The following is a 23,136-nucleotide window of genomic DNA, read 5'->3' as shown; positions in this document are numbered from 1 at the left end:
ATGCCAGGTACTGTGTCTGCCATCCATTTTAAGGCCCCTAGACCTCTTTAGCTGCCTTCTTAATTTTCTACGGTTTAATGCCAAGTGGTATCTCAGCCTTATCAGGCCATGCTTTCAAAATCCCATCACCGACTCCATCTCATTCTGTTCATCTTTATCAAATCCCAGGCTCATTCCTTCCTCATAAACTACTACCAGTCAATTAGCAAATTCTGTAACTATATCTCCAAAATGCATCCAGAATTGTAATTTTGCTCTCTGCTAGCATTCCAATCTAATCACTTTTCGTATAAGTGATAACATTAGCCTGACAGATTGACACTTATTTCAAATTTCCCTTTCTCAAACTATTCTCAATGACTTGATTTAAGTTATTAAGCATATATTCTCTGCTACTCAAAACCTGGTGCTTCCTTTCTTCCCAGTCCTGCTGAAGTCTGTGTTCTATCAGGTAACTTTCTCTCACACTCAACAACTTTCCTGATCGTGTATTTTTTTCATTCTCTTTACTCTAGATATACAGTTCATTGTTTGATTCTTGACCCACTAGTCAAACTTAAGAACTATGACTGCTGGTGCCTCTCATAGAATAACTTTCTTCGTGACACCTATATAGAAACTCCGTCCTGTCACTTAGGTCTTTACTCAGAAGTCACCTCTCCTGCGCTCCCTGGACTGCCTGTTTTAAGAAGCTAGCCTGCTGTATTGCTCTACCTACTTTACTCCTGTGCGCTATGAGCAAGGGCTTCTGTACTCTTTATTCCCTGATATAGACAGGAACCTAGAATAGCATCAGGTTCATAGCACATAATGTACAAATATTTGAATTAAATGTGGAATGAATTTCAAGAAGTACTTTGTAAACTGTTGTCATACTTCTACGGGGAACCCAAGAGGCTTTTCCTTTGTGGGCCCCCGTGTGGTTCTCTTACTAATGGATCCAGGATTCTGCTGTGCAAGAGGTTTTTTTTTTTGTTTTTTTGGGTTTTTTTTTTTTTTGTCTTTTTTTTTTCCCCTGAGGAAATGTAACACACTATTCTACCCATCACAGAAGGGAGCCAGGGACAGACCAAAACCTGCACATCTGGCTCTCTCTGCTCAATTTTCAAAAACTGGACAGGTCTGGGAAATCGCTCAGCTTCTCTGAATTAGAGCCCCCTCCCCCAGCTGCCATTTACTGCTTCTACCAAGGTGGAGAGGAGCCTTTGGAGAATCTTGCACTTTTTCACTCTCCCAAACATGCTATGTTTTTTTTTTTTTTTTTATGGTTTTTCGAGACAGGGTTTCTCTGTGTAGCTTTGCGCCTTTCCTGGAACTACCTTGTAGCCCAGGCTGGCCTCGAACTCCCAGAGTGCTGGGATTAAAGGTATGCATCTCCACCGCCCAGCATTCTATGTCTTTTTTACCTCCAGAATCTCATGAGTGTCCCCTCTCTCCTAGTTGGCACGTTTCACTTCAAAGGAATCTGTGTATAACAGACCTCAACCCAGTCTTTAGCTTAATGGAAGAGCCAGTGTGTTGGTTAGGTTTAAATGTCAACTTTCTACAATCTAAAGGCACTTAAGGGAAAAAAAGACTCAACTGGGGAATTGTCTGGATCAAGTTGGCTTTGGGCATGTCTGTGGAAGAATTGTCTTGATGGTTCAATGATGGAAGAAGACCCAGCCTATGGTGATCAGTATCATTTTCCAGTGAGGGCATCCTGAATTATGTAAAACAGGAGGAAGCAAGCAAGCAAGGGTGTGTTTATCCTCTTTGCTCTTGACTGTGGAAGTGATGTGACTAGCTACTTCTAGTTCCTTCCTTGACTTTCCGTCAGTAATGGACAAGTAACCTTTTCCTCTCCTGGCTTGCTTTTGGTTGGGTTATTTGTTACATAACACAACAGAAATGAAACATGGATACCCCAAGTCTAACAATGTAAACTTATCTGGGGATTTTAAAAGAGATTTGTTTATTTTATGTGCATGCACCTGAGTGTATGTATGTGCACCATATAGGTGTAGTGCCCTTGGAAACCAAGAGAGGGTGTCCCATCTCCCAGAACTGGGTTTTCAGGCTGGTTGTGAGCTGCCTGGGAAGGGTGCTGGAAACTAGACTCTGGTCCTCTAAAAGAGCAGCAAGTGCTTTTAAGCACCCAGTCATCTCTCCAGCCCTTCATCTGGGAATTTTGCCAGCACCCTTTAGTTGAAGATTTCTTATGATCCAGTGAACTTACTCTCCATTTGCTAAATTGCTTTTCTTCTTCCAGCTTTCCAGTTCCTCTTAGGAATCTCCTAGCTCAGTGCTAGGCTATGGCTACAGAAGAGAGTCCTTGGGGGAAACCTTAGAAAAATCTCACAGGGTTTCTAATTTAATGGGTCTGAGTATGTTAGCAAGATGAGACTTGAGCCTCCTCTGTTCTTTAAAAACTTCCCAAAGTGGTTGCAATAACATAAGCTAGACTTTCAAAATAGTGTCCCAAGTGAATTCCTGAGTCTCAGATGTGTTTACTAATCTGTGTTCATATTACCTGCTTCTGTGTTCACTTTTTGGATGAGCTGAAATGTTTAAGATGTGATCTTATGACAAGTTTGAACGCTATAATATGAGGTTGCATTTTCAAATACTTAAGCCTGTCAATACGATGCAATAATGATGCGTAGAATGTGTTTCTGGAAGGAGCTTTGAATTACAAATAAACTGTACGGGCATGGGTTGTAAAAAAAAAAAAAAGCCAAATTTAACACGTATTTATTGAGTATCTTTGTGCACACAATTCCCCATCTGTGTGAAGTGCTGTGGTGATACTGGGAGATGCAGGAAAGGGGAATTCTTCAACTAGCCCTTGCTGTGAAGAATTAGGATTGTCAAGAGAACATTATGATATCAGTCACTATAAAGAATCAAAACATATTTACTCAATTCCATGAAATGAAGAAAGGGAGAAGCATTGGAGACTGGGAGTCAAAGTATCCAGGCTCTGAGGATATTGCCTCCTGAGGGAAAAATAAGGACAATTACATAATCAAGAGGAATGGCACTTTAACCAAGCATGAGGAGATCTGCCAAGACTATGAAAATAAACAGATCTCTCTCACTGCGAACAAAACAATGATTTATGTATCCCATGCTTTTTTCCAAAGCTACATTTGATTAATTTCTCATTTTCCATAAAGCAGGTCACTGTAATTTCCATCCTGATTGTAGTATTAACAGGATCATTGGTTTGCCTAGAAACACTCATCTGAGTGTTTGCCAGGGCAAGCCCCTCTGAAAATGATCTGTGGAACTTGACGAATTCACTGATACAAACCAATTACTGAACGTACATCTTCTCTGTCCCTAGGAATCTGACCTCACCTTCCGACTGGCCAGTGGGCTGGTTATATGGCAGCCTATGTGGGAGCACAGACAACCAGAAGTCTCTGGCTTTACTGCCCTGGTGAAACCCATCAGGAGCATCATTACAGGTTCGTGACTCCAGGGCTCAGGCAGGTTCCCTCACAGTAGGTATTGTGGTAGGATGGTTTTCCTTTAAGAGGATAATAACAAGTAAATTCCTCTGGAAAGCTATCTGGGTGACCTAGGTATGAGGCATATTCACATGGGACACATATGTTTTTGGGTAATCATCTAACTATACTGTGCTTCTGTTTCTACATCTGGGACATGAGAATTAAAATATTAGTATTGCTTGTAGAATTGGTGTGAGGAATAAATTAAATATATATATATATATATATATATATATATATATTCAGAAGAATACCTGTCATATACTAAAAGATCATTATTATTATTATAGTTATTATTGAATCATGGTTATGATAGATGAAGTAGAGGGTCCTTGGAGATCTCTTCATAGCATTTTATTGTTATCAAAGTATTTTACTTAAGGAACTGGAATTGTGTGGTGAGCTAGTCCTATGGTTGAATTGATTTGTGGAAGTAGCCCAGCATGATAAATTTATAAGTGTACAACAGACTCATATTTCACTGTAAGTACATCTCTTGCTGTATGTGCATGCCATGTATACAACTCAACTATACAACTTAACTCCAGAATGTGTATTTCTATTCATGTAAAATAGAGGTGCTACAGCACCTTATCTGGCTTCTTGATAAATGTAAATGAGAAAGTGCATAAAGTACTTGTTTGGGAGTAAATGCTTAATAAATTCTGTTCTTCTATTCTCAGTCCTACTTTTAGTGTCAATAATAAATAAATTAGATAGAAAATCTATAGAAACATATATGCTATAACCGCATGTATACACATCTGTGGAGATAGCTTCCTTAGTTTGTACATTTTAGAGGCAGACAGTGGAGGATTGTACATGTAAAGGGGTTCTATAAAGTGGAAGAAAACTACAAGCAAATTCTTCCATTCCTTTCCTCTATAATCAAACACAACTTTCCAAGTGTTTGATATATTAAAGAGTCATTGCAGCCGTCGAGTTCCTTATTAGTCATGTGTTTGAAAAGATTACTATTGTGACAAATAGAGTCATTCAAAGGAAATTGATTTTTTCATATAATAAAAAGTACTTGAGTCTCACTCTCTCTATATATATGTACATATATATATAATTAACTTTTGAAAGATAGATTCAAGAGTGATATCGCAGTTTTAAATATCAAGGAACTAAATAAGTAAAGGTGTTATAGCTGTGAATCTGCTTCAGATTCTATGTATAGAATGAGGTTAATTAATCTGGATTCAAACAACTGGAGACAGAATATAGGATGAGTGCAAGATTATTTTAAAAAACTAAAAGTAATAGAAATAAGGCTGAGAGTAAAATATGCATAGGTTTAAAAAAAAGATTAGTTAAGTGTGTGTCATACCTTCATGATATGTTAAGGAAATACAATTTTTTTAAGTTTTGCTGTAGTTCTCCTATGCAAATGGAATCACCCCTTCACAGTTAGATGTCTGACCCCCTGAAGCTTACACTGGAGCCTTGTATGTGCTTAGCAAGTTCTCTACCACCGATTTTTAACTCCAGCCCCATCTCTCTCATTTTGATTCATACATAGAAGGTCATTTAACACGTTTTTAAAAACGTCTAAGAAACTTTGACCCTTAAAGCTGGGCGGTGGTGGTGCACGCCTTTAATCCCAGCACTCGGGAGGCAGAGCCAGGCGGATCTCTGTGAGTTCGAGGCCAGCCTGGGCTACCAAGTGAGTTCCAGGAAAGGCGCAAAGCTACACAGAGAAGCCCTGTCTCGAAACCCCGCCCCCCCCCCAAAAAAAAAGAAAAAGAAACTTTGACCTTCCAGGACAGCCCCATGGACTGTTTACCTCCCTCTCCTTTGGTTTCTGGAAAACACAGAGGGCTGGTTTCTTTTCCCTGATACCTGGGACTTGAAATGGTGCCCAGTATCTGAAGGGAATTTGGATGTGACCTGGATGGCATGGCTAGGGAGAGCAATTCCACAAGGAGACCTTCACAGTAACTTGGATTTTCACTGCCCAGCCAAGGCAGACACTGCTACCACAGCCACCCAGCTACCTAAAGTACAGATGTAGTCTAATTGAATCTTACTACAGGACCAGTCTAACCTGGTAACCGAAACATGAATGCAAAGTCACAAAGACTAGCTTGGAATCTTCCCACAAATGTCAAGTTAAACTTCCCGTTGCCTGAGTTTTTCATCTATAAATTGGTATGATTATACAGCAATAGAATAAGGTGAAGAAAAAGATTCAATCAGTTTACAGGACTTGGTATGCAATAAAGGTGGGATAAACAGCCTATACCTGTTTTATTTTTATTATTACCAACTTCTAAACTTCATCCCCGTAAGACTGAATAAAGAGATAAACATATACATTGAAAACTGGGAGGTGCTTGTTTTTATTGACTGTTTGGTTTCAGTTACATGACACATGATTCAGTGTTTTCTTTCAAGGTGATGATGTTATATGAAACTATTCTTATTTGGAAATGACGTGAACCTATGAGATAAAAACAAACTTGTGATCTTATATAATCGGTGATGGGTCTTTATATCATCTTTGTAGCCAAGAGAAGCTCTCCTGTCAACAGTCAGAAGAGTCAGACCTGTGAGTCACCAAATCAAGACACAAGACAGCAAGGCGAGGTCAGTTTGTGATCACATAATAAGAGGGGCAGGAGGGACTCTCTGAGTAACACGTTGTAAGGGATCAGACATGAATTTGAGATTCATACTCTCCACTCAAAACCCTCTCCTCCATCCTGGACATGCAGCTTTGCTCAGGCTGAGGTCTTCTGTCAATCATGTGTAAAAATTAATATTAGGAATCTTCCAATAGTATAGAGGTGTTGGGACAAAACAGTATGAGTATTGTATCTCAACCATTATGAAGTAGGTTTTATTTTATCTCGATGGCTAACATGGAACAATAAGTGTTTGTTGTCATTCATCTCACTTTCAAAAAGTGTTGTTTGATCTCTGTTCACTTTCCTTTCAACCGGTGCAAAGTAAAACCTGGTGTCTTCCATTGAAATTTGGTTCTCTTTCTAATTGACATGTTGTTCTCAGGAAGAGCATTATCTTCCAAGCTAAACTCTAAGCTGGAGGCTCCAGTGTGTTGATAGGTCTACCATACTCTGAGCAATTGCTTACACTGGGATTTATAAACCTTGTTTTTTTCCACATTTAATGTCTTTGTAATGGAGTGTGATTGATGGTCATTGGTTGCTCACAGTCTCAATACCCGGTGGGTATCTTGACAAGGCAATCATTCTTGTGCAACCTGAGATTGGTCATGGGCAGTATCAACATTTGCAGCATCAGGGTCAGTGACTGAGAAGAATGTCAGAGGAAGAGTGGACAGCTTTAAGAAACAATGCTTTTATGAACTAATAGGGGAAATTATTCCTTGGAAAACCTCAAATATCAACTGCAAGTTGACTATTCCAAAATGAAGAAATCTTAAGACTACTACACTGGAATGTTTCACTTCTCTCCTTTCACACATACACAAAATGAATACTTAACCCAGATTATACCTAGATAAACCTAAAATAACTCTTCCAAACTAATATATGATTTAAGCTTTTCGTTGATAAGAAGCACAAGTCTTAAGTGTTTTATTTTTCTTAGTGGTATATAACATAATGGAGTGTCTGTAAGTGATGGCACATTAAATATAAGATTGTGTGGAGCTTGGTTTACTCTGCTTGGATCTTCTGTTATGATTTCTTGCAGTGCCTGGTGCTTCTCACTGTGTTGCTCATGAGTGCTGGTTATTTCCTTCAACCATTTATATAATGAAAATATAATAACGTGATTGCAGACTTGACCTTCCTAATTGGACTTTGTATCTATAAAGCCTTTCTGGCTTAAACAAATATGCAACTTAATAATGTCTGACTAGCCTTCCTAATGCACCCTTTATTCATTAACTCGCTTCCTTGAAGCTACTGCATGCAAGGTGTTACCCTTTGTCATGGCTCCTCCTCCTTAGGAGCCTGAAGCCCAGATTCCTCTTTGATGATCAGTACTCCCACCACCTGACACCATGCTTCTTGATTGACTCTCTCTGTGGTCACACCTTCAGCTAACTGTCATACCACCAGCATACAGCTCATGCTCACTTAGCCTGAGTCTCTGCTCAGCCTACTTCTTCTAACACAAATGCTCTTTTCCTTCCTATTACCAGTCTAAATTGTATCCTTTTGATAAACAACCAGGATGCATGTTTATAATCCCAGCTGCTAAGAACACTGAGGCAGGAGGATTGCAGCTGACCGGCTATGGTAGATATCCAAGGATTTGTGTGCTTAAGAAGTTAATCTATGATACCTACAGAAAACACTTCCATGACCTGAGCAGAAGTGCATTTGTCAGCTAAGTGGAATTAAAATAAGTTACTCAATAAAATGAATTGTTGAGTGCACGCTTGCAGATAAAGTCCCCGAAGCCAATAGAAAAGTGTGTTATACTCCTTTTCTCATGAATGGTGGGGAAACTTTAATCCTCAGGTTCTGACTTGAGTCTGATGACTTCCTGCTATGCTGGCACGAGGCTGAGCCTCACACTCCTGTTCTGTCCTCCTTGGTGCTAGCATGTCTGTGCTGAGTTGTAGGGTTCGTAACTCTACTGCAGACGCTGGACATAGAGGGGATCAAGAAAACAATGAAGAGCAAGTTAAACAAAACCTATAAAATACTTAAGCCTCACGCTTGGAATGACACCGGTGCTGTCTATTTCCATTGCCTTTTAGACAAAGGCAAATCTCTAGGTCTATGATCGCCTTTGCTCTGCAAAGAAACGCTTTAATATATATGACTCTGTATGGATGAAGGAGGTAATTCTAGAGGATATTACTGAAGCAGAGAACGGAACTAATCTATTGTCTCACCTCCAAAAGGGACTTCAGGGGGTCGGCGAAGCACTGCAGCCTGATTCCACGTCACCCAAGGCCACCATCTCAGGCTGCCACCAGGGAAACTCCTTTGACGGAAGCCTGTCCTCCCAAACTTCCCAAGAAAGAGGCCCATCGCATTCAAGGTACTTGACTGGAAGGCTAGATGAAACATGTCCCAACTACTGAGAGTTAGACTGCACCCTAGCTGCTTTTACAGCCCTCATTTTTTAAAACATGAATGTGTGTTCTGTGTGTGTGTGCCGTTTTAGCCAAGATATAAATTGCTTTTTACAACCCCAGCAATGAATGTCCCTCATTTTAACAAATCAGGCTGGAAGTAGGAAGACATGTCAGATTTAGTGAGATGCCTGAGTTAAATATCCAAGTGCAGAAATCCCAGTGATATTCTAAGAAGATTACATTGCAGTTACGATTAAGGATCTGCTTTAGTGGGTAAGGACACTTTGCATCAGTAAATCCCTGTATTGAAATGGGTGTTGCTAAAACACTTTGAAATTATCAAGTCTACTCTTTAAACATTCCAACTCTTTCCTGTTATTTTGTGAACATAACAAAGGGATTTGCTTGCAATTAACCTTGTGCAAGGACCAAGCTAGTCTACCTCTTCCTACTCCCTAAAGGGATTGTGGATACCTAGATTCACAAAGTATGCCCCTTCACCGAGTGAGCCATGGACTATAGGACAATCTCTATATTTCTACTTTCCAGTGAAATTATTGTTTGGGTGATAGTACTTTAAAATGAAGTTTTAAATATAGCTTTATGGAGATATAATTTTTATGTCATAAAATCAACCTGTTAAAGTTAATATTTTAATCATTCCTTGGTATATTTACAAAGTTGTATAATTGTCACCAAAATCCAGTTAGGTCCATTGTAAACATGGAATGGGTTAGTTTATGGTACCATGCATCTGCCTTTGTTAATTTAATAATATTTTTTAGTTTTTTTTAAACCTACATCATTGCACACATCAGTGGTTCATTCCTTTTTATTGCTGAATATTATTAGCTTGGACAAATCAATCAGCTTTCTTTACTCATCACTGGGTGGATAGTTTGTTGCCATGTTTTATATATTATGAATAACACTACTGTGACCCTTCACTTAAATCTTTTATGGACATAGGTCCCCATTCCACTGGTGGATATCCATGAGTAGAATTGCTGAGTTGTGTAGCAAATTTAAGCCTAATATAAAAAGAACTAAATTTTTTTCCAAAAACGCTGGCACTATTTTATACTCCCCCAGCAATATATGGGCCTTTGTATCCTCAGGAACATTTTTATTGTTTTTCTCTTTTTATTATAGTCATCCTAGTGGGTGTGAAATGGGACCTGACTGTGGCTTTCATTTACTTTTCCCTGATGACTAAGGATGCGAAGTATGCTTTCATATGCTTATGAGCTATTCAGAGGTACTCTTTTATCAAAGGGCTATTCAAACTTTTCCCACGTTTAATGGGGGTGTCTAAGTGTTCACTTTTAAGAATCTTCAGTATATTCTGCATACAAATCTCTTATTAGAGAAAAATGATTCGCAAGTATCTCCTTCTAATATCTGACTCACCTTTTCATTTGATGGTTTTTAAATAATTTATCTCTACCTAGCCCTAGACCTGATTATTTAAGTATATTGTTTTTGAAATTTTTCATAGACTTATTGAAAACATAAAGCCCTGTAGAAAAAATTAGAATCTTTGTATGTGTAGGCTTAGTACATATGCATTTATTTATTGGTTTCTATTTTAGTAGGTGGAACAACCATGGTCCCAGATATCTTACTTAACAAATCTGAAGGTGCAGCTCAGTTAAGGTCTACATTCATACTCCAGCTCTTAGGAACAGCAAGCAAAAATACCAATCCAAATTCATTCCAATCCAAGTCATTTACAGTCTACCTTCTCAATGCCTTTCACATCCTTCCTCACAGTCATTTAATTCAAATCTTTACCATTTTCCTATTTAGATTTCTGCAGCTGCTTCTAGTGGTTATCTCTACATTCAGCATACATACAGTATCTTTTTATTCGCTACGTGTGTCCTGTTACTATACTATTTCCAACTGCCCATGGGCTAAAGAGACAAATGATATGTAACCACAAGTGTGGTAAAAACAGGCATAAGATACCTGCCTTATACATGGCTACTGAAAGAGAAGAAGTGGGATGAACTGACTCATAGCAATTCTAATGCTGAGCTCCAAGTGGTGGAGGCCCTTTGACTAGAATGCAGCCCATTCTTAGCCACGGCAATTGACTTCTCCTTCTAAGCTCTTGGTTCTATCTTCTAAGCCGACTTTCTTTTTCCCAGAAATGTAGCCTATGTTCACAGCTTATTTCCTGCAATTACCATTTGGGGGAGGGGGGCTAGAGAGCCTATTTTCAATTTTTAATGTCTCTGGAAGTATTTTTGTTGATATAATGTTTATTTTTATAGGTTCATTGTGAATTTTATTAGGATCCAGTGGATAGACAAAATCCACATTTCCATATCCCATCTCTATCTTAGACTTCCATGCTCATAATTTTCTTATAAGTCATTATATATGCACACAAAAAAGATAATTATATAATGATAATGTTTATAAGGATAATGGACTACGAAACTGTATAATAGATAATGTAAAATTATGTAGTGGATACCATAAAATTATATAACAGATAATAGTATAAAGATAATAATAGACTATTATATACACATATATGCAAATATAAGTAAATAAATATATATTTATAAATACTAATATTTGCATATATTATAAATATATACATATATATTTGCATCATACTGTCAAGGTTTGTAGAGGGTCTTTGTCAGATTCAAGAGTATTCTGAAGCACAACCTTAGATTATTTTGAAGTCTTAACAAGTAACTCTATAGTTTCACCCTTGGCTTGATTTTCAGGCTGTGTTTTTTTAACAATTCTCTGGATTTTATGTTTGCAGTCATCCATTTCTTAATTTTAGCATCATTTATTCTCTGTAAAAGCTGGGAAATTTCAATATTATTATATCTCATATAACAAATCTTTAATAATTCTTTTTAAATTCTTATCTCTTCTCTTCTGGTTTACTGTAACCAGCAAACAGAAACCAGGAGGTGTCTTTTAGACCTTATCTGGACATCTCTTTCATTCTGTCACCTAGTTTGTTGGGCACATTTGTGTAACGTCCACACCAGTGCACACTTAGTCCTGCCTCTACATAGCAAACATTTTCAGCCCCCAACCCCAGCAGCATCCTTTGGCTCCACCAGCAGCTTCCTCAAAGTTCAGAAGTTGTATTTACAAATTTTAGAAAATTTACACTAAAAAAATAAAATTACATTCCTCATTTCTTTTTATAGGTTCTACCTGCTCCAGGGTTCTACAGCCATTCCCCAAGTTTAAGGTTTTTATTTTGTTACCAAAATATCTTTTGAATTAGCCTCAGTTCCTCAGCATCAGGGTCTCTCTTTAAGGCCACACATGATGTGGAAACTGGCTTTACTCAAAACAAATTATACAAGAGGGAGAACACCAATATAGAACTTCAGTGTTTTTATAGTACACTCTGAAACTCACAGATTGTTGCTTCTATTATATACTGTGCATTACAACATCCAACCTATGGTAGAGTATGGGATTATCCTACACTAGGGTGTAAGGACCAGGAGTCAGGGAGCACTGGGAACTCCCTTTAGAGGCCAGGAACAACAAACAATATTGATGATAATGCCGCTATCATTTCATATACTGTAAATTTTATTATTACTTTTTCAGTTGTTGAATATGCCTCTTCTACCAGTTCTGAATTAAATTATAAAATGTTTAATTTGATTTAATATAAGAAGTAATCTCTTACATCTCTTACTTCAAATGTTTAGCTTATACCAGATAGTTTTTAAAAGTCATAAAAAAACAGTATGAATATAAAATCTCGAGGCTGTAAAATATCTATATTTTATTTCTTGCAGAGTTTTCTTGACCATTGCAAATATTTAGAGATTATAAGTATAAGCAGAAAATGAAGTTCTTTTCTCTGAAAAATCAAACTGTACTAATTCTAATCTGATTATGTACAAAAAAAGCTAACTAAAATGTCCCATATTCTTATTTATGAAAGGATGTTGTTTTGTTTCCTGACATTACTGAACTGGAGCCATCCGCCTATCATCTATCTGCCTACCTATGTGTAATCTGCCATCTATCTGCATTTCTTGATGTAAATACATAAACACACTCTCCCATAGCACAATACACCCACATTATGTGAATTACACATGAATCAGTGGCACTTTGAAAAAAAAAATGAATTGTCTTCTCTCTGCCTAGCTACAGTGGCTGGTTACCATGGAAATTATGCACAAGTCAGACTGCTTAGCAAATGCTAGTGTTAATGTATCTCCATTGGAGGAGTTCATGTGTTTATCAGGCTTGAAGAAAGAGCCTTAATAATGAAGCCATGCAAATATCCTAGCAACGAAAGCTGTCTACCTAGATCAAGCAAATCCAGATCACTGTGGCCTGTGCCTTGACCTTAAATGAACTCAACATCACTCTTCCCTGCACACTGCTTTCAGCAGACAAGTAGCTAGTTTTAAAATTGATGTAAGATTACATCTTTAATTACCATATGCATAGATATAATTTATGCTTCATTAAATACTGCAGAGGGTCAAGAGTGATTCCCATATTTCTCTGCCATCACAAGTATTACTTCCAGAATAATCACTTGCTTTCAGTACTCATTAATAATAACTTGGTTTCCCAAAGCTGTAGTTGGTTGGGAGTAGATTAAAGCAATATTACCTTTGTGAAGACCTTTTCTCATCATCATTACTTATTGTGTACACATAACTGAGTGAAATGCTATTTAAATATATTAGAAATATTTAAATATGGTATACATTAACTTATAAATATTTATAAATTATATGATAATTATAAATAAATTAACATTTAAAATAATGAGAAATAAGACATATTCCTCCATTAGGTAAATAAATGCCATTAACTTCTCTGTAACTGAGCCTCTTTTCATTATTTCCATATATATCATTTAAAAGAAAAATTATATTCATATTCAGTCATGGAATTTTCATTTTTTCCTACCCTCTCATGTTTTAATTTAGTGAAAATGGCTTTTAGCTTCCATTGGCCAGTTAATTACATATGATAATACTGTCCTAGATGAAATACTTTATCAATTTTACTTTTTAATGACCTCCAACCAGTAGAGTTCACACGTCAAATTAAATAATATAGTGACTGAAAGAAAAACTAAAGGTATTCGAGGTTCTAATTATTTGCTGCTGAATCCATTGTTAGTTCACTGTTGCTATTTTCAGGGGGTCTTGGGTGAGGGGTGGTCATTTTGGGGGTACCAGTGAGTAAGTTCCATGGGATGGGAAAAGAATTGTACTTCCAGGAAAAAAGACCTGCTCAGACCAGACAGTGAGGTGACAGTTGGAGGGATAGAAGCCACTGGAGAGTATGTGAGGCAGGGGATGTGAAATCCTAACTGCTTGAGAGTGAAAGCAGCGGATGAGAGTCCTGGGATGGAAGCAGCAGTTACAGATAGACTCTGAGGGTAGTGGATGCAGTGAAAGGAATTTACAGATTGACTACAGAGCAGAGAAACACCAGCCAAAGAGAGGAAAAAGAATTCAAGGACTTTATTAGAACCAACAAACAGTTCCCATCAAGGGAATGGGAGAGGCCCCAGAGGTGTGGGTCCACCCCAGTTCTCTAGGTTGGACATTTTATAGGTTCCTGGGGACCCACTTCCTCCAGACTTCTTCCTGGTTGGTCCTGTGGGGCTTCCCCTTTCAGGACTATTTGTTACAAGAGCAATCTCTTGGGGTTGGGGCCAACTTGGGGGCAAGAAACAGTCCTTCTTAAAGGGTCATACCTGTTTCCAAAATCAACCTAAGTTCCCACTACCCTTCTTCAGTTTCAAATAGTTTCCTCCATAGCAAACAACTGAAATACAAATCTGTGATTACCCTATTTGGGGTTTTATGGCCACAACCTTATTTATATCCTTGGAGTCTTACTGTTCTGCAGCCCATCATCCAATCACTGAACTGACAAGTTCTTTTGGAAGAGGAATGAAGGAGGAAGAAGAAGAAGAAAAAGAAAGAGGAGGAGAAGGAGAAGAAGAAGAGGAGGAGGAGGAGAAGAAAAAGAAGAAGGAAGAGGAGGAGGAGGAGGAGGAGGAGGAGGAGGAGGAGGAGGAGGAGGAAGAAGAAGAAGAAGAAGAAGAAGAAGAAGAAGAAGAAGAAGAAGAAGAAGAAGAAGAAGAAGGTGGTAGTGGTGATGATGATGATATAGATGTTAATGCCTAGAGGACAAAGCTGAACAGTTAGTTAGTCTTTAGTTTTAGTTGAATAAACTCAGTGTGTAGAGAAAGACATAAATTTAGTCATCAGGTGTCCTGGACATGAAGTTGTCAATATAGCATCCGAATTATGGTGTTTCAGTTTAGCAGTTGTTTTGAATATCAGTCTAGAGGGGCAGAAATCATTCTTTAAATGTTTCTCTAAGGTATTTGTTCTTCAAATTTATTAAGGGCATTTAAGAAATACCTGAGGATACTGTTTAGGATAAAACTTCTCAGGCCTAAGTCTTGGAAATTTCAGTTCAGGAAATTTTAGGGGAAACCTTGGTGTCTGTTTTCTTAACATCTTCCCCTTTTCTTGTGTTCCTGGGAGACTTCATGGAAGTGGTCCGTTGGTACCACATATGGGACAATGTTCTAGGGACTGGAAAATTTTAGGATATTACCAAATCTGATAAGTAAAGAATTAGAGAACTCTAAGGTATGAAGACAAAAGAAAGAGTTTATAACTCCAGCTCATCAAAGGAGGGAATGATTCTGCTGACCTGCTGAAATCTGCCTTCTTGCAGAGGATTAGTCAAGGAAATAATGGCATTCACAGACTCTTGTAAATTAGATGACTGTCATGAAGGTTTGAGGACCTAAAATTACACAGCTGGTAGCCAGCCAGCCTCTTATTTTGTCTTTTCTTTCTAGATCTAACACTGGAAAGAATTCCTGTTAACTTAGGTGTAAATGATAGGCTTACAGGAACAAGTCACATCACGGTTCTTCTAAGGAAGAGAAATGGAATGGGTTTGGGGATAGGAGAGTGATGAAAGTCTCTTAGAAAGATGTGTAGAAATGAAAATAAAGGTATTATTTTCCCTCAAGCTAGTGCTGAGGGTAGAACCAGTCAAGGTTCAGAAGGCAATAAAGAGCTCAGTGGACAATTTCAAAAGAGAGTGGAAGAGGTTCTTTACCAAAAATAAATAAGAGTTGAAAAGGAGTGAAAATACATTGATAACTGGTACACCAGCGCATGCACAATAGAGGATGAGGTTGGAATAGATAGCATGGTACACACCCATTATCCCAGCACTCAGGAGAAGCAGGAAGACCATGAGTTCAAGCCCAGGCTGAGCTACTTAGTGAGTTGGGAGCCAGCCTGAGCTACATGAAACCTTATCTCAAAAACAAAACAACAATGACAATAAGAAAGACCAAGAGGCAGAGGAGGAAAAGGAAACAAAGAAAATGAATCTGAATATACATTAGACAGATGTTTTTCAGCACTGTAAGGATTTTGCATTTCATTCTAAGGATGATTTAATAGTTTAAGGAATGGAGAGCAAGAGAAGAAACAAGGAGATCTGAAGGACGTAATTGTGATTCTCTGGGTGATATGTGTTGGCCACTAGCACTTGGATGCTGTCTATAGGTAAAGCTGATGAGAAATAGAAGGAAGGAGACTGTAGGACTATATAATAGATTTAAAATTGAATCTCTGGGACTCTATGATAGATTTAAAGTTGGCCTGTAACTGAGGATCAGAGTATTCTACTTCCCAATTCAGTGTGTGTGAGAATTTAGAATTATATAGAAAGCTTATTAAATATGATTTCCATTCCAGTTAATAATTTAATGTGTTAGCCAGGCAGTGGTGGTGCATGCACGCCATTAATCCCAGCACTTGGGAGGTAGAGGCAGGCAGATCTGTGTGAGTTCAAGGCCAGTCTGGTCTACAAAGTGAGTTTCAGGACAGCAAAGGCTACACAGAGCAACCTTGTCTCAAAAAAACAAACAAACAAGTAAATAAATACATTAAATGAATAATTTAGCGTGTGGCGTCTGATGTGCTGAAATATCTTAAATTTAGTTTCCTAATTTATAGTTAAATTATTCAGAATATTTAACTATAAGACAACACTAAGGGCTGTTGAGATGGCTCAGCAGTTAAGAACACTTGCCTCCCAACCTGACAGCCTAAGTTTGGCCTTTCTAACCCACACAGTAGGAAAGAACACACAGCCCCAAGCTGTCTTCTCAGCTCGCCACACCCACAGTGGTGCAAGCACCCACACGCATGCACACAGATACAATAAATAAAATGCAACAAAATTTGAAAAAAATACAAGATTTTTTTGAAGGCAGCAATGGCATTCAAAACTTTCATGTACATGGACAGGTGTCACTCAGCGCACCAGAGGATGTTGTTAATGATAATAGAAACCGCAGTGTGACATGCGCTTTGATAAGGGAGTAGAAAGAGATGTGAAAAAGACAAACCATATCAGATGTGACCTGGGTTTGTATTTTTTTTTGTATTTAATATTTTTCTTATTCTCTTCCATTAAGCATTATAACATTAACATTGTTAAATTTTGTTTAAAAAAAAGCATACATGATGGGAGTACATCATCTACCTTTGGATTTGTACTCAGAAGGTGGATACATGAGGAATCTAAGTTCAAATGTATCCCTGAATCATTACTAACATCCAAGCAAAAAAGAATTACAAACACATATGGCAAGGGAATTCGTGAAAATCTGAAAATCAAAGCCAGCAACAAAAACCCACCACCATTTTACAGATAACCTTACTTGAAAAGTATAATCATACACTGCCTGATATTTAAGTAAACAGTGGACCACTTAGATTATGGGTATACCATTCTATACACTACAGAAGAAAAATACTTATCACTAAGAAAAGTACAATAGAAAATGAACAAAAAGCATAGGAGAAATAAAAAGGCAACAAAATAAACATCACTAAATGTGCTTGTCACATATATAGAACACTTTAGTATCTACTTCAAAAGTTTCAGGATAGAAATCACAATGCAGTGATCTCCACCATTAACCCTGAGTGAACATGGACCCTGCTGGGTTTGTATTTTTTAAAAAGTGTTTCTACAACCTTCATTTGTAGGGGTGTGTGTGTGTGTGTGTGTGTGTGTGTGTGTGTGTGTGTGTGTGTGTTTGACTTGTGATTCTTAATGAAACTGTATAACCAAAGTTCCACCAAACACACAAACCCCTATTCCATATTATTAATTTTGATAACAGGCTAACTGTAAGCATGTGTCACTTTGTTAATTTTAAACTACTGATAAATTATAGATCGTCAATTCAAGACATGCCTATGACCCTAGCACTTGGGAAGTTGTGTTAGGAGAATCAGAGTTTAAGGCCAAACCATGCTACTACCTAGGGGGATCTGTCACAAACAAGCAGGCAGACAAATGAACAGACAATGAAATCCCCAAAATAAAGACCTTGGAAGTTCCAGAAACTTATTCTTCACTCTCAGTGATTGCATTATTTCTCTCTAGAGGTCTTCCTTTGTGTGAGGATAGTGTCAAAACTTCCTTTCTGCATCATCTAACTTGGAAAAAATATGGTGCTTAGGGATGGTGCAAGTTTCCAGTTTAGATCCCAGGTGGCCTCAGCTCACAAAAAGATGATTTTATTTTGTCATTTATTTTCTATCATTCTTACTGGACTGTATGTTCCACAGGACAGACTTTTACACCCACAACTGTCTTAGTTTGGGACCTGAGTGGCTTCTAAATGAGAAATGTATTTCCAACAACCCTGGAGGCTGCACATCCAAGATCAGGGCATCAGGATGATGGGTTTGGGGTGCAGACTGCTGGCTTCTGATGCTCCTATGTGATAGGAAGACAGCAAGAGGGCACCCTGAAATCTTTTGTGTAAAGGGCATTATTCCCACTTGTGAAGACTCATGACTTAATTATCCCCACCCCTAATTACTAGCACATTGGGATTTGAAAATACTAATTTTGAAGGACAAAAACATTCAGTCCTATTCTCTTAAGATACTTAACATGGTGTAATAATCTAGGTAATTACTTAAAACTATTCTTTAGTACACTAATCATTAGTTAACGAATATATCGCTCATTTAAGTGGAACAATAGCATTCTAGAACTTTGAGAATTTTTAAGTTACTTTTACAGTCTTACATAGATATATAACTTGAGAATTTTCAAAGTGATTAACTGTAATAATAATCAAACTTTGGTTTGCTTAGAATGTTTCTGTTTTTTGTTTGTTTGTTTGCTTGCTTGCTTGCTTGTTTCTTTGTTTTGTTCTTTTACATAATACCTTCACCCTGAACTTAAAATAGCCCAAGACAAGTAAGGAAGACAAATATTTTCCCTGCTTTTATTGTAGTCAAACCTGATCACTTAGGAAACATAGTGACTCGAATCTCATTAGTTTCTTTGTCTCTGGCTATCCTCATTGCCCACCACCCAAATTACTCATCAACTCTACCACCCATATATGATGCTCACACTCAACTCATGATTCTTTTTTTTTTTAAATCAAAACCTTTACAGGCATTGTTTCCTTTAACTTAAAATACCAATTTGTGAGCCAACCTTACTTTACATTGCTAATTTATTACCCCTCCTTCAAAACTCTCAATGTTTCCACTTTTAAGAAATGCTTAACAAAAGTGGAATACCCTAGACTAGTTAGGAGGTCATAAGAGTGAACCATGCAAGAGATGAGTGAATGAATGAAGTAAAATAATGAATGTAGTAAAGTAATAATAAAGTAAAAAAAAATGAATAAGTAAAAAAGTAGAGCCTTAGGCTGGATTGTGTTCCCCCTTGGGAGACTTGATGTCAGTGTGGTTATCTTTCCTCTGTCACTGGGAGCAGGGCGTCTCTTGTGATACCACCATGCCAGAGGTCACGCTATGCCACCTACTTCGATGTCGCTGTTCTCCGCTGCCTCCTCCAGCCCCACTGGTCTGAGGAAGGCACTCAGTGGTCCCTGATGTACTATCTACAAAGGCTGCGACATATGCTGGAAGAGAAGCCAGAGAAGACCCCAGAACCAGATATCCCTCTCCTGCCCAGGCCCCGAAGCAGCTCGATGGTGGCGGCAGCTCCCTCACTAGTGAACACCCACAAGACCCAAGTAAGACAAACCTGGTCCCTTGTCACTTGTACTAGCAACACCAGCTGTAGCACGGTCTCTCTTTCTCTTCTGGCTTCGAGTAATTGTGCATTCCCGTAACTATAGCTTGGTAGGTGACTAACTCTTTTGTCAATATTCTTTTCTTCTTTTGCCTGGCCAGAACCCTTGGCTATTCTTCAGATCTCTATTTACCATTGACAGAAATAGACCTTTTAAACATATACTTTAGTATAAGCCTTTGTTTAACCAGAACATTGGAAACAGGCTGTCCTGGGAAAAATCAGAGAAATAGTTAAATAGGGATCTGACAGGCAGCCTCATAATTAAATATCATAAAGCAGGAAATTAGCATTTTACAGAGTGTCATTCAACATTTTTTGCCCAACTCAACATCTTAAGCATCTCAAAGCTACCATTGGGAATATTACTTTTTGATACTCAGGCTTACAATTGATCATGAATATTGAGAAAACTAACCCGAGTGCACCCTGATGTGGTAACATTCCTATGAAGGTTGTATTCTGATAAATGATGCCCACTTATCAGGAAGCACTTGTTCTTCCCATCTTTCTCATCATCTCCACAAGGTGAAAATATATAGAAATGATTAGCCTGAAGAACATTCCAGCTATTTGGTTGTAGTTAAACTTGAGTGGGTTGTTTCTCAAAATGTTTTCCTGCACATTCTAAAGATAAGCACTTCTTTGGTAGTAGACATCCTCCCACAGTTAGCATCTCCTTTAATGAGTTATTAGCCAGAAAAACTCTCACATTGGAAAGAGCTGGGTGAGTTTGGAAAAGGGGAAAATGATCAAAATATATCATATGAAAAATGTTTTATATATAAAAAATATGTATCTCCTCCCTTTTTTCTTAGTACTTTGGATCTGTGGCTAAATGGTCTCAGTGTTAAAATCTGCAACAGAAGTTATGATTAATAAGATTAATAAGAAATATATCTTTGCCACAGCACAATCTACATTCCAGAAGTTCAAACATGCAAGTTAAAAATTTTAGGGCTCTCAGAACAGTAAGCATAGTGCCATTGAAAAGGTGACACCTTGATAAAATAAATATTTGAATTACCTTAGTCCCTAGTCATAGTCTATGTTTATTGTTTGTTAAGGATCTCACCATGAAGTGTAATGAGGAAGAAAAATCTCTGAGCCCCGAGGCCTTTTCCAAGGTTTCCTTGACCAATCTGCGAAGATCTGCAGTCCCAGATCTGTCTTCAGACCTGGGCATGAACATTTTTAAGAAGGTGAGTATTCATTTTGACATCTCGGTGATTTAGAAAGCCAGAGGGGCATGCTGTCCCTTGATCCGTCACAGGATGCAGGAGTAGAAAAGGAAGAAAATATCAGCTTCTAAGTGTAGCAGTGACTCAGCACATGATTCTGTAATCCAGTGTGTGTGTGTGTGTGTGTGTGTGTGTGTGTGTGTGTGTGTGTGTGTGTACACGTGCATGCATGTGAATGTGTTTGTGTCCTATTCTAAATGTTCCACACAGCTATCATGAAGACCTATGCTGGTTATTCAATGTGATAGTGGAGGTAGCAGGGGTGCGGTGATGCTGCTTTTCATTCCTATGGCTCCGTTTCATTTATCAAATACTTTATACAAGTAGTCCTTTTTTTTTCTTTATTAAGAAATTTTTTATTCATTATACATACCAACCACAGATCCCCCTCTCATCCCTCCTCCTGCTCCCCAGCCTTCCTCTCCAACCCACTCCCTATCCCCTCCTCCAAAAAGGTAAGGCCTCCCATGGGGAGTCAGCAAAGCCTAGTACATTCAGTTGAGGCAGGTCCAAGCACATCCCCCTGCATCAAGCCTGTACAAGGTCTCACACCATAGGAAATGGGCTCCAAAAAGCCAGCTCATGCACCGGGGATAGATCCTGATCCCACTGCTAGGAGCCCCTTAAACAGACCAAGTTACACAACTGTCTCACTTATGCAGAGGGCCTAGTCCAGTCTCATGCAGGCTCCACAGCTGTTGGTCTAGAGTACATGAGTTCCCACTAGCTTGGATCGGTTGTCTCTGTAGATTTCCCCATCATGATCTTGATGCCCCTAGCTCATAGAATCCCTCTTCCCCCTCTTTGACTGAACTCCCGGAGCTGTCTGACTGGACTCAGCCTGGTGCTTGGCTGTGGATCTCTGCATCTGCTTCCCTCAGTTACTGGATGAAGGCTCTATGATGACAGTTAGGATATTCACCAATCTGATTGCTGGGGTAGGCTAGCTCAGGTACCGTCTCTACTATTGCTAGTAGTCTAAGCTGGGATCATCCTTGTGGATTCCTGGGAACTTCCCTAGCACCAGGTTTCTCCCTATCCCCATGATCTCTCTCTCTATCAATACATCCTTTTCATTGCTCTCCCACTGTATCCCTGTTCCAGCTCAACCATCCCATTCCCTTATGTTCTCATCCCCCATCCCCTACCCTCTATTGCCCTGCTCACCCCTGATTTACTCAGGAGATCTTATCTATTGCCCCTTCCCAGGGCGATCCATGCATCTTATTTGGGTCCTCCTTGTTAGCTAGCTTCTGTGGAGCTGTGGTTTGTAGTCTGGTTATTTTTTGCTTACTTAATCCAGTGAGAGTCTAGTCTTCAATTTCTTCAGAACAGAAATTAACCCACAGTAGTGTTAGGCAGTTTGCTCATGCTTAGTACTAACCTCAAAAATCAAGACTTTAATCTAAAAAGTTCGTGTTCTTCTGTACCTTCGACTCTCTCTCTCTCTTTGTCATGGTGTAGAGTTAATCAACTAGAAAATGATATGTGGGGTGGGGGTGTATGTGTGTGTGTATGTGTGTGTAGCAGTTTTATTTTCTCTTTTTCAAAATTATTTGTTTAATTATGTCCATGAAGAGCATAGAAACAAGTATTTACTTGTCTATTAGCTCAACTCGTTACTGAATAATGAGTTGTGTCTCCTTCACTAATAACACAGCAGTAGGCGCTGACCATCATTCTTCTAAAAACATGGACTATTTGAGAGGGGGAAAAAGGAGATATATTTCTATTCTTGCTGCAAATGGGTATTTTTCAGTGCCTTAAAAATCTAAGTGCCTGGGCCTGAACCTAGAATAATGTATTCAAAATCAACAGCTAAAAGCTAGATTCATATATGGGTGTGTTTTTAAAGCTTTCCAAGCCATTGTAAATTCTGAGTTACCCTTGATCTTGAACATCTTTGGTATGAATAGTAGACTTGTTCCAATGTCTGTTAGATGTCCTCTTTGACCATCCTTGTGAACAGTGAAGTTGCCAACTAGAACAATGGACCTCAAACTTGGAAAGTAGAGCTGAAAGAGAGGTCCAAGCGGTGTCTAGGGACACTGATCCTCTATCCCAGTGGTTCTCGACCTTTAGTGTGCATCAGAGATCAAAGGCATCCACAGGGCTCATTAAGTCATAGATCACCGGGATTCTCCTTCTGAATTTTAGATGTTAGGTATGTCTGAGGGTGAAGCTGCAAGCTTGTGGTTTTTTGATTTTTATT

At 38.5% G+C, this 23,136-nt stretch overlaps 1 protein-coding gene across 1 annotated transcript in view; it reads left to right on the top strand.

Moving 5' to 3' along the window:
* Unc80 (unc-80 homolog, NALCN channel complex subunit) overlaps positions 1–23,136 on the top strand; it is a 180,390-nt gene that overhangs the window by 11,580 nt on the left and 145,674 nt on the right. The window contains 5 exon segments of the mRNA XM_059278011.1: positions 3,329–3,452; positions 6,010–6,089; positions 8,347–8,486; positions 19,363–19,624; positions 20,751–20,885. Of these exon segments, the coding sequence (XP_059133994.1) occupies positions 3,329–3,452; positions 6,010–6,089; positions 8,347–8,486; positions 19,363–19,624; positions 20,751–20,885 (741 nt within the window).

This window comes from Peromyscus eremicus, chromosome 13 (genome assembly GCF_949786415.1).
Source record: "Peromyscus eremicus chromosome 13, PerEre_H2_v1, whole genome shotgun sequence".
Taxonomy (NCBI): Eukaryota; Metazoa; Chordata; class Mammalia; order Rodentia; family Cricetidae; genus Peromyscus; species Peromyscus eremicus.
The sequence above is the reverse complement of the archived record's forward strand: the minus strand, read 5'-3'. Positions and strand labels throughout refer to the sequence as shown.